General features: G+C 34.4%; 1 protein-coding gene across 2 annotated transcripts in view; it reads right to left on the bottom strand.

Moving 5' to 3' along the window:
• The window catches only part of ZNF711 (ZFX family zinc finger ZNF711), a 27303-nt gene extending 15304 nt beyond the window's left edge, over window positions 1-11999 (bottom strand). For both annotated transcript variants that reach the window (XM_006167010.2, XM_006167011.2), the window contains exons 1-4: window positions 11878-11999; window positions 10690-10943; window positions 10219-10323; window positions 2328-2885 (exon numbers count right to left, since the gene is read on the bottom strand). In XM_006167010.2, coding sequence (XP_006167072.1) covers window positions 2328-2885; window positions 10219-10297 — 637 coding nt within the window. In that variant the 5' untranslated portion in view covers window positions 10298-10323; window positions 10690-10943; window positions 11878-11999. The remainder of the gene's footprint in view (window positions 1-2327; window positions 2886-10218; window positions 10324-10689; window positions 10944-11877) is intronic.
• Between the last annotated feature and the right edge of the window lie 917 nt (window positions 12000-12916).

Genomic DNA, 12916 nt, shown 5'->3' with positions numbered 1-12916 from the left:
TGGGGTGGTGGTTAAGATGTTGGACACTCCCACATGGCTGAAAACGGTTCAAGTCCTGGACCTGGTAGTTTGCTTTCTCACTTCCCCTCTCTCTGTCTCTTTCTATCAAATGAAAAATAAATGAATGAATGAATAAATTTAAAAAAAAGAATTCGGGAACAAAGTAAGTGTCTGTTTTGAGACCTCAACTCTGTAACTTGAATATTTTTAAAAATCTCTATGCTGGGAAAAAAATAGATAAGAGAATCACTTGAATTAACTTTACAGTGTTCCTTTTCTTAAAAAAAAAAAGAATTATCCATTCAATTTTATTTATCATTATCATTATTATTTTTTTAATTTGGTACAGGACACATGAGCTCACCAGAGACAGACACAGAGTGAGAGTGAATGTGTGAGTGTAAGAGAGAGAGAGAGAGAGAGAGAGAGAGAGAAAATAAGAAAACAAGCCATTAAGTCAGGAACTCAAACCACAGTAGACCATGTGAAGAGTCCAGTGCCTTAACCAACATGCCACCTGCTGGTCCAGCACTGAAGTCTTTGAAGGTAATTTATTCTCTTAAATCCTGAAAGATTCAGTGGTCAACAGAAACCAAGAGGTAAGGCAAATGAAGTGAAGATTAAAATAATGTAAGATTAAAAATAATGTAAACATTTACCTGTAAAAGTGTTTATAGAGAAAAAAAACACGTCATATTTCTCAATTATATGTACTAATTAAATCTAGTTTGTTTTTAAATTCATGGACACACACTTAACATATAATCACTTTATGCACACAAACACACATATATATACACACTCTCCATCTGACTATTAAGTTCCCAAGTAAGTATTTTTGCATTTCAAAAAGAAAAGAAAAATCCTCTCTGGAAAAGTGAAAAGTCTTTACCTAATCTTTACTATTTGTAGCATGATCTCTTCAAATTTTATAAAGAATAAACCCACTTACTCATTTTCTATCAACAATTTTTTAACAGAAAATATTTTGCTACAGGGCACATTTGCTCACCAGAGAGACAGAGAGAAAGTGAGAATTCACCCCGCTTTGGGGGATGGTCACGCCCTGCAATCCCTTTTCCTCCACTCTCCTCTTGGGATTTGGGGCATGCATGCACATGCGTCCAGCCTGATTTTCAAGCCACTAGGTCTGGGACTCAAACCTAAGTCAGCCATGTGGGAGTCCAGTGCCTTAATCACTACAACACCTGCTTCCCCCTTAAATCAGTAATTTATCATGAGTTTTTACTGTTGCTGCTTTGGCAAACCCATCACTTGAAAACAAAATATATCTGTGTTCCTCCTTCAAATGGACTGTTCTAAGAAGGTTTCAAAGCAGTCTTAAATAAACTTATTAAACAACAGAGTATACTATGGACAATTTAATACATGTTTTAAAAAATACTAGTAGAACTATTAACAAATGTGCACAATATAATGTTCAATGTTGAACAAGATGAATATAAGTATACCCTTGATTTGATTATTACACACCGTATGCTTGCCATAAAAACCATATTTTTGTAGCCCACAAAGACATACATTGATTATATGTAAATTAGAAATAATTTTTTAAAATAATAAAATAAAAGTATGTTAAATAGTTTTTCATAAAATAAATGCACATATATTTAGTCACATAGAACATAAACATAGGGAGAACTGTAGCGCATGATCTGAATGTATGATTAACTTCTCAAGTATTTTTTTAAACTTACATAAATTTCTTAATATATCATGTTTAAATTCCTAAGCAAAACTGAATTGACAACTCTAGTACTTGCCATATTAAAAAGCAGTGGAGGATGGTGGGAGGAGCTCAGGGAAGAAACACTTTTACAGACACAAGAATGTAAAATTCTCTCTTGAAAATGACATATTATGCTAACATTCCTAATTATATTATCATGTATTGTATCTATATTTTGAAAAACCATATTGTGTGCTACAGAGATGTACAATGACAGAATCAAATCATAAAATTTTTAAAAGGCAGTGGCTATATAAAAGGAATTTCCCATATTCAAATACATATCTTTACCATTAAATTTTGGTATCAGTTAATGTTGAACCACCCAAATCTATATTTCTATTCTAAAATATTAATAAACTAAATTATTTTACTTCATTTTGGATATAAATTTTCATTGAGTAAATTTAAATTATGAGTGAACTCAAAATATCTCAATGACATAGCTTTGAAATAAATTATTTTTCAAAAAACTTCTACCCATGACTTTTATTGGATATATACCCCACCCCAGAAAACCTCTCCAAATTATATAAATCTATCTTCTGAGTGATCATGAACTTTACGTTTCACTTACAAGATATCATTAAGTAGTCTTCAGAAGTGCTCTTTACATCATCATCATCATCATCATCATCATCATCATCTTCGGTTTTTATAGTAACTGTAGAACCAGGAACACCACCAGCTGCTTGAATCACAGTTTCTGTATCTGAATTAGTTACAAGAACCTCCTCTGATACCATTGTAGGAGAGTCAACTCCTGAAACACAATCTTGGACCACATGTTCTAAGTGCCCATCAGGACCAGTAACAAGGTCAGCCACAAAAACCTGTTCTGGTACCCTAACAGTTTCTGTAATTAGTTCAGAAGTCAAGATGTGATCACTATCATCTTCCTCTAAATCTTCTTCAATGGCAACATCAGCTTCAAGTACAGCTTCAGGAACAATCACACCTTCTGTAACTACATCAGTCTCTGTGATGATATCAGGCCCATGGACAACTTCGGCTGCAAGGCCATGATCAAGAGTTATCCCATCATCTGTGACAACATCAGAAACTAATACAGCTTCAGGAACTGAAACAACAATATGGTCTCCATCGATATGCGCAGTACCAGCCATTCCAGCCACTATAATACAAACAATTATTCAAAAAAAGGTAAAGTTATTTTATTAATTAAAATTACTTTATGTAATATATCAAATGCTACAACACATTTTAAAATATTAAACAGTCTTGGCCAAATGTGTCATTAAAAAGAAAAAATCTCTGACAATCTGACTGCAATAAAAACCAAACAGTAGCTGGTGTAGAGGTGAATGAAAATAATGTTAGTAAAATCTAAATTAAAGCCTTAAAGATAACATACTTTATTTTCAAGTAAAATATAAAAGCCATAATGTTATAGCATTATACTTCAATTAAAACAACTAAAATAAAATAAAATAAAATAAAAACAGTGTTAACTCCACAGATTGGTGAGGATGTAGAGAAACTGGATCTCTCATATGTTGTTGGTAGAAATATAACATGGTAGCAACTGCTCTGAGAAATAGTTTGGCAGTTTCTTATAAAACTAAACATGCACTTACTATACAACCCAACAATTGCATTCTAGGGCATTTTCTCCCCCAAAACATAGACATGTGTTTACACACATAAAAAAAATGTACATGAATATTCATAGCAGCTCACAGTAGCTACTACTTACAGTAGCAAAAGTTGGAAGCAACCTAAATGTTCTTCAGTAGCTAAACAGTTGGTTAAAGCCAATTCTGGCACATCCTTTCTACAGAATACTATTTAGCAATAAAAAGGAACGATTGGTTCATTCAACAACCTGAATAAATCTCCAAAGCACTGAGTGAAAAAAGCCAACCACCAAAGGTTAGGAGACTGTAAAATGTATAAATGAATAACTTAGTATTGCATTATCAAAATGATAAAACTATAGAGATGGAAAAAAGATTCAGTGGCTGCCAAAAGTGGGGTGCACACCCTACTCTTATCTTTTTTTTTTTTTTTTTGAAGAGTTTTTTTTTCTTTTTTTTTTTTGCAATAGGGCATGTGCACTCGCCAGAGAGACAGAGATAGAAATTGAGAAATCACCCCCCAGAGGGGATGGCCACACCACAATCCCTTCTCCTCCATTCTCCTCTCAGGACCTTGGGCATGCACGTACATACACCCAGCAGGAGTTTAAGCCACCGTGTCCGGGACTCAAACCGTGGTTCACTACATGGGAGTTCGGCGACATAGCCATTACGCTAACTCCTGGTCCCTAATCTGCTCTTCATCTCTACAGCATTATCATTTTTAGAATGATAGCAGGGATAGCATATATATGTTGATAGAACAGTTCTGTATCTTTATTGTAGTGATAGCTACACAAATATTTATATAGGATAAAAGTGCACTGAATTATATACACTCAAAAACACAAATATATGTTAAAAAATAGTGAAAACTGAATGAGGTCTATAGTCCAGTGAACAGTAATGGACCAGTGTTGATTTCCAGGTTTTGATATTGCATTACAGTGAGATGCCATCATTAGAGAAAGATGAGCAAAGAGTAAATGAAGATTCTCTGTACTACTTTTTCCTACTTCTTGTGAATCTATAATTATTTCAAAAATTAAAATGAGACATAAATATTAAAGAATAGCTGTACATGAAATTAAGCAAGTTAATAAACCATTATAAAATATGTATTATTAATATGAAAATCCCTGCTTTAACTTTTAGAAAAAGTATATCCAAAAGCAGAACTCATCATTCAACATCTGATTTTGAGGGAAAAAATCCTACTCATTATAGACTAAGGTTTAGTTTGATAATAAGAAATCTGCGGGAGCAAATCTTTAATGTTTTTCTTTAGCAGCATGGTAAGCACCAGCTCCAAACTGCCTTGTAAAAATGAAGAGATTTCAAAAAGTTAGTGGAAAATGTTTATTTTGGTGCCAAAAAAAAACCCCTGCAATTCATGCATCGTTTCATCCATGAACTTTTTGAGGACCCCTCATATTACATCAACATAAAATTCCTTCATAAAGAAGTCTGTTAAGTTCTGCCTCCCTGAGCTGTTACAGTAAACAAGGTAGGAAAGTTTGTGGACCTGGTTATAATAACCTATCTACATGAGCTACTCATACTCCAGTACACAAAGTCTTTTTCCCATAATAATCACTTTCTACATAGTAGTTCCTAGAAGAGTGTCATTTGCTATACACTCTTCACTATTTTTAACAAATTAGTTATGGAGGCTAATTAACAAGTTAGGATGGAGATCAGTAGATACCATCAACATTTTTACCCATCAAAAAATAAGATCAGAAGGGAAAACTGAGCTTTCAGCAGTTCTTAGAATTATCTTCCTATTAACCCTTTTGAAACTTGCTATTCTCAAACTCTCAAATTATTCACCTAATTTCTTCAAAAAACACAACCACAAATCTTAGGAGTCTGGTAGACAATGGGAATATGTATAAAACAAGTACTTCTTAAAATTATTTGTACTTTATTTTTTATTATTTATTATTATTCGATCTGACCAGAGAGAGAGAGAGAGAATGAGAAGGCAAGCCACCAGGCCTGGGACTTGAACCACAGTCAGTCATGTGGGAGTCCAGCACATTAACAACCATGCCACCCGCTGGTTGTACTTTTTTATTTACTTATTACTCCACTGGCCATTTAGGGGATGGGCAGGGCTTAGGGGTTCAAATTTAACATTCAACCAGACTGTAGATTAAATTTAAGAAAATTAAATATTAAGTCTATAAAACTCACAGTACTAGAATTCTACATATATAAACAATAAAATTACTATATCATAAAAATCTTTTCACAAATCAAAGGTTTAAAATGTGTGAAATTCCATCTAGTTTATGGCATTGCTAAAGGTTAGTTTGGTTCCTGAGAGCAGACTATAGGAAAAGACAGGACAGAATAATGCTAGTATTGGGATAGGTTCAGATTAACCTGGTTAAGTGGACTCTAAGAAGAAAGAATAAGTGCTCTGAAGTTCATATAACCTCTAGTAGGAATGTACAGGTCAAAATAAATCAAATCTAAACTGAAATAAATCCATATATGCTTGTTTACCCTGAACAAAATCAAATCATCTCAGAACCTAGACTGAGATTACTAAATCACCACAGGGACTGGCAGATTACTCAGACTGAGATCCAAGATATACCTGATTAATTTTGCTCTTTCCTTTTATCAGTTCATCTATTAGATTCCACTGACTTTTTTAAAGAGATTTTTGCTATAGGGCCATGTGATCACTGGAGAGACAGAGTGACAAAGAGACAGAAAGCAAGAAATCATCTCACTGGGGGGATGGCCACACCACAATCCTTTCTCCATTCTCCTCTAAGGATTTTGGGCATGCACCCACACATCCCCAGAGTGAGTTTCAAGCCACCAGAATCTCAGTCCACAACCTAAGAGTACAACGCCTTAACCACTACACCACATGCTGGCTCCAGATTCCACTGACTTTCTATACAAAGTCATTTATTTAACAATATGCTAGTTTTATTTATTAACTTCTGACAATGTAACAAGAAACTTGCTAATACTTATACATATATTCTCATTTAATTATCTGAACAACTGTAATGGGTATATATTACTATTCTCATTTTAAATATAGAGGAACTATGGTTAGAAAGGTTAAGTAAATTTGCCTAACATGCAACTAGGAACCATTGACTACATATTGGCTTGTTTCTACTTGCCTAGGATTACCCTAAAGACTATTTTTTAGAGAGATTTATAAGATTAACCAAAGGAGGCAGAACTAGAGGAATAGGGTGAAGAAAAGAGAAAAAGACCTATCACATGGTCACTCATTAAAATTTAAAGGCATCTAGTAAGCAGCATTAAATAGTCAAGAATTTATTTTACTAGCTTAGAAAATTATAAGAAGATATCATTTAAAACCTGTGAAATTAATTAAATAACCAGATAACAGTAAGAAAAAAGTCCTGAGTTCAAGTATTTCCCATTTACTAATATTATTTCATTTAAACATGAATACCTGGAAATTCACCACAGTGATAGCATAAAATTTGTTATTTGTCAGGTCTGCCTTGGACTACTATCTGATGCTGTTTTTCTATATATATAAATCTGAAAACAACAGAGATTTTTGTGTGTGTGTGCGCAGCATTAAATCTTAAACAAGTATTCAATTTAATGGCACAGACTCCAATGATAGCCATTAAACTAAGACACTAGCAAAGTTATTGCATAAAGCAGAATGCTGTAAATTTTAAAGTCTCAAATATCAGTCAAAAGAAACTGATCTAATGAATTCTGAATTAAAAGTTTCAAATACTCGGGACCAGCAGTTAGCATAATGGCTATGTCGCTGGACTCCCACGTAGTTGACCGCGTTTGAGTCCCGGACCCAGTGGCTTAAACTCACGCAGGGTGAGTGTGCGTACATGCCCAAGATCCCGAGAGGAGAATGGAGGAGAAGGGATTATGACCTGGCCATCCCCCCTGGGGGGTGATTTCTCGCTTTCTGTCTCTCTGTCTCTCTCTGACTGGCGAGCGCACGTGCCCCACAGCAAAAACCTCTCAAAAAAAAAAAGTTTCAAAGACTCTATAGGCAGTCATCCATACTCCTAACCACAAACCTTGTAGAATATAGAGATCTTGTGCCACATATTGTATATTGCGGCTAGTTCTACGTATTCTAAACACTATGTTTCTTGAATAGCATCAATTTATGGATTGCAAATATCTAAGTTTTGATGCTAACAAGAATTTAAACACAATGTATCTAATTTCTAATGAAATTTTCAAATTTAAAAAGTTTAACAAGTGAGTAAACTAAGCACAGGGATGCCACTTTTCAGAAAAAAATCTTAGTTAATAAATAAAATTTCCGGGACCAGCAGTTAGCGTAATGGCTATGTCACTGAACTCCCATGTAGTCGACCACAGTTCAAGTCCTGGACCTGGTGGCTTAATATCATGCCGGGTGCGTGTGTGTGCGTGCCCAAGATCCCAAGAGGAGAATGGAGGAGAAGGGATTGCGGCCTGGCCAGCCCCCCTGGGGGGTGATTTCTTGCTTTCTGTCTCTCTGTCTCTCTCTGTCTTTCTGGTGAGCGCACATGCCCTATAGCAAAAACCTCTCCAAAAACAGGAAAAAAAATAGATAAAATTTCCAGAAGTTCTCTAGTAAATGTCTCTAATTTCAGACCTGTTTGACAACCTTTGCATTTTCATAAAATAGCATACAAAAATTTTGAAAATCTATATGTGAAGTTGTGCTCAGAACTGAATACCAACAAAAAAATATAAATTGAGTTTCTGCCTTCCAAGAGTTCATAATTTATTTACAAAGAACAAATGGAAATCTAACTTATTTTAGACCTACATCATCCTTGAACAAAAATGATGAGTATTATCCATATTAGTTATTCTTGATAAGATTAGAAATTCAGTTGTTATTGATTTATATATCTCAATTTGAGAGCATAAAAATGGAATTTAAAAAGAATGCATCCTTTCAAACAACCAATAACCAAAAACACTACTAAGCAGTTGAATCACAGGCATATAACTACAACAACAAAAACTGGCTTTGAACTTCTTTTTGTTATGAAAACAATAGTTTAATTTTTTTGTTATAAATAAGTTTCTTTACTCCAAAATCAATAAAACTCACTTATCTTTCAGAAGAATAAATCTATGATTACTTTCTGTTTCCTCAATTAACTGTGCAGTCATCTTGATTCTGACCATATTAAAGTTTGAGCTACCTGACTTTATTTATCACTGAGAAGTAAATAATCATAGAACTGGAAAGGACCTTAAATGCTATCTAGTCCAACTCCCTAGTGAATTCAGGGACCAGCAGATGGTGTGATGGTTATGTCACTGGACTCCCATGTAGTTGACTGTGGTTCGAGTTCCAGATCCAGCAGCTTAAAACTTACTCTGAGTGCATGTGTGCCTGTGCCCAAGATACCAAGAGGAGAATGGAGAAGGGGTTACAGAGTGACAATCCCCAACGTGGGGTGATTTCTCACTTTCTGTCTCTCTGTCTCTATCTCTCCAGCGAGTACATGTGCTCTAAAACAGCAATCTCTCTTAAAAAAAATGTGAAGGGACCAGCAGATGGCAGAATGGTTATGTTGCTGGACTCCAACATAGTCAACCATTGTTGGAGTCCTGGACCAGTGGCTTAAACCAACACCGGACACGTATGCACGCATGCATACCAGAGATCTGGAGAGGAGAATGGAAGAGAAGGGCCTGCAGAGTGGCCATTCTCTCCAGGGAGTGATTTCTCACTTTCTGTCTCTCTGTCTATAGCACACCCTATAGCAAAATCTCTCTTTAAAAAAATGAATTCAGTATTTTCTCAAGGTTACACAGCTAATTAATAACACTGCCAAGATTAGAATCCATTAGTGTGGTCCTTACAATCAGGGACCAAATGACATACTCAAACATATTATCTAAGAACAATATTAGCATTTTCTTAATTGAACAAAATATTACTAGTTCTAGTCCCCCATTACTAATTTCAGCTACAGCAATTCCCTATTAACTTCGTGTTTCTTGTTTAATTTCCCAATTTACAGTATGTCTTCTCTACTTTTGCTCCAATCTTATCTTCAATTCATATCACCCTATCTCTGCCTCTTATACTTCAGACACCTCTCTTCTATAATCTAAACCAACCCTTCCCAAATTCACTTTCATTGTTGACTGTCAATTGATTCTTAGCATCTTCATTGAAATGATTAGTGTTAAGAGGCTAATAAAAACTTGGCCACAAAAGGAGAGACTATTCTTTTAAAAAAGAAAAATGCATGCTATTGGTAACGACTTTCTGAGGAAATGGTATCAGAATAAAATTAATCACCTAGTCCATGGCTTTGCCCAATTCACTATATATAACCATATAACTTCTTAAGAGTTTAAATAAGCACTTCCTTTTCCAGCTTTATGAATGATAAACTTAAAATGCATTTTAGAAAGCCAGTTTAACATCTCTTATGTGTGAGAACGGATAAATACTATGAGGAGAATTCAAAAAGTTCAAGGGAAAATGGAACTAAAGTATGAGTTATTCTGGTGCAAAAAATGTGAAATTCTTGTATAGTCATTTTCATCATATGCACTTCCATAAACTTTTTGAAGACCCCTACATATCACAATGTTATAGCTATTTATGGAAACTGAGTTTTTAATTACCAGGAACATATTAACATTACATTCCACATTTCCTTACATTGATTTTCCCACTAGCTGTAAGAATGTTTTAAGTAAACCACTAACATGTAACTTTAAGAAAATATGCCCTACAAATGTATTTTCCTAGTAAAAGAAGAATTTTTCATTGTAATTCTCCCTTTTCTCAATTTATTTTTTATTTCTAATATGCTCTTATTTTTAAAAAAGAAAACTACAACAAAGAAAATGCTTTACCAAAATCCTGCATAATCATGGTATGGGCCATTCTAGAGTCTGATGTGTGCAATCCAAGACTTCCACCACCTGAATCCATACTTAGCAAAGTTCATTCACAACAACCTGTAAAATAAATGATTTTTTAAATCATTAAAATACATTTAGCCCAAAGTCAGTGATTTTTGAGAAAAAAGAAAGCAATTGAAAATATGCCTCTCAACCAGGTGTGCAAAGCTCATTACAAAAGAAAACAAAAAACAAACCTTGATTAAATGCTTTATATGACAACTATAAATGAAAGGACTAGGTGGAAATAAACCAAAGATAATGGAGAATAAGGTACAGTTAAGGACGATGAGCCATAGGCAGGTGATAGAAGCAGGCAAAAGAACAAAACTACAGCACTGAGGTTCCAGTTAAAATATAGGTTATAAAAGAAGAAAAAGAAGAAGATGACAACAGATAATAATTAGGGTATTTATACATTACTAGAGAACTCAGATGTCTAGAATTAGTGAATTTCATCCAGTGGCTCTCATCCATTTCTTCCAGACCCAGATCAGCCCTGCAGCGGAGCTCTGCAGATAAACTTGTATTCACCTCTGGCTCCTGGGGTTCTACTTAAAATGTAAAATGTTCTATCCCAGTTTCCCTGGAGTTCTTTGAACCAGTAAGGACTTCTGGCCTCACTCTACTACATTCTCTTGTCTCAGTTTTGAGGATTCATGAAACATGACTGCTTCCTAAATATGGTAAAGATAAAATCAATCACATACAAGCATTTAGCAAATTATTTCCTTCAGCATAGCATTTACTTCTAATTGCAGAACAGATCTATTTTTCATTTGTGATTAATAAAATCATGCTAGCCTCATGGTAGTTTTGAAGCCAAAGGCTCAATCTATTGCATTTCAAATGACTTATCCTATATTTAAGATCATCAAATAGTATTGAAAAAATCAGATGCTATCAGTTAACTTTTTAAATAAATACATTTATGCATTTACCCTTTATACATAAGATTCTAAGTAAATCAATGAACAAAACCTCGATTTTACAAGGCATTTATCTCATTTTTACTTAGAAGTCTTTATGAGATTGAGCTATACTGCACAAAAGAGGAAGTTGTATCCTTAATGAAGGTTCTAGAAAGCTGCCAAATAAAACAACTTCATCTATTCTTAAGTACAGTGGAGATGGCTAAGGTTATTTTTTTTCTTGCCTTAGAGTTCTACAGGCATACAAGAGGCAAAAAAGTCTCACAGGATAACCCCCCAACAATTGAATTGTATATGTAAATATGCTGTAGCTGTAGGTAGCATTATTATTCATCAAATGATTCTGACAAAATTACTTTATCTACATGTGAGCAAAACTACACATTTTAAGAAATTTTTAGCTGTACTTTTATCTTTTTTTTTCACATACCACATTGTTTTTGCTTTGCCATTATAGAAATGAGGTTGAGAGTTTACAATAAATTACTTCTGTGTTCACACAGATAAATTAAAATGCCACAAGGGTTTATTTTTAACATTTAAAAGTGTATTATTTGGGTTTCATTAGAGTAATTGCTTTCTTTATCACATAACTAACAGAACAGTTAAAAAGTCTTAAAATGTTTTAAAAACTTTATTTTGTTTAGTTAAGATAAAACATTAAGTAATTTTCAATCACCTTTATATGAGTGTCTTGAAGAAACTTTAGATTTTCTTAATATTGTAAAATAAATCTGCAGCAATTTCTTTTTTATTTCCTTCTGAACTATGTTAATTTCTCTGGGAAAATGGTCTCTTTACCTAAAAAATACATTCATAATTAGGTATTTTAAAACATCTTAAACCACGTCTCTTTCACAATTTAGGAATGTTTTGCTTTACACTTGAACTTGCAGGGTGAGGTTGGGAAGGACTCAAATATGCTCAAATCTGTGTTAATCTAAAGAACAAGCAGAAGGATTCCAACAACTGCCCTGAGATGATATAAGCAACGCTGTTACTCTTACAATTCAACCACGTGATTAAATCAAAATCTTCTCTAAAGCACATTTTAAAAATCACTAGCAACACCTTCTTTTGGAAAGTGAATGAGAATCAAGGGCAAGCTTGATCCTTTCCAAATCCATACAGAAAAATCTGCGCTAGCAGTCGGTGAAGTAAAAATTACAACACAAAGTGCAACTATTATGGGAAGTATCACATTGTACGAATACCAAATAAATAAACTGGAGCACATTTTCCCATATAGGAAGTTTTAATAAGGTCAATAACAAATGAAGTGTAAGAACAGCTGTGTGTTAAGTATTCAATAACCAATAGATATCTAAGCTTCTCAGTCTTCTCAAGAGTATACCTTACTTCCTTACTGGAGGTAGCCCACCAAGTGCGCTTCAAGTAAATATCTTTCCACTAACGTACCCGGTGCAGAAATCACACACAAAAATCGTACTCTCATCTATCTTCTTTAAACATAGCTCATTCAGGATCTAGCTTCTCGCTGATGTCAACAGGGTGATGGATACAAGAGCAACGGTAAGGTGGAGGAGCAAGAGAATGTGAAAATAGTATTTGCAGAGATAGAAGACAAAGGAGCCCTGGCAAGTAGCAGTATTGCAGCTTTGGACGCAGCCCTCTTCCCGCATGAGTCTCCCTTTCCCAAGACCATGCCAAGTTTCAGTCATTTCAAGGAGAACACACACACGTGTCTTCTCAGATAT

Source organism: Tupaia chinensis, unplaced genomic scaffold, assembly GCF_000334495.1.
Source record: "Tupaia chinensis unplaced genomic scaffold, TupChi_1.0 Scaffold144426_1, whole genome shotgun sequence".
Classification (NCBI taxonomy): domain Eukaryota; kingdom Metazoa; phylum Chordata; class Mammalia; order Scandentia; family Tupaiidae; genus Tupaia; species Tupaia belangeri.
Note: the sequence above shows the minus strand (reverse complement) of the source record. Positions and strands in the feature narration are given on the sequence as shown.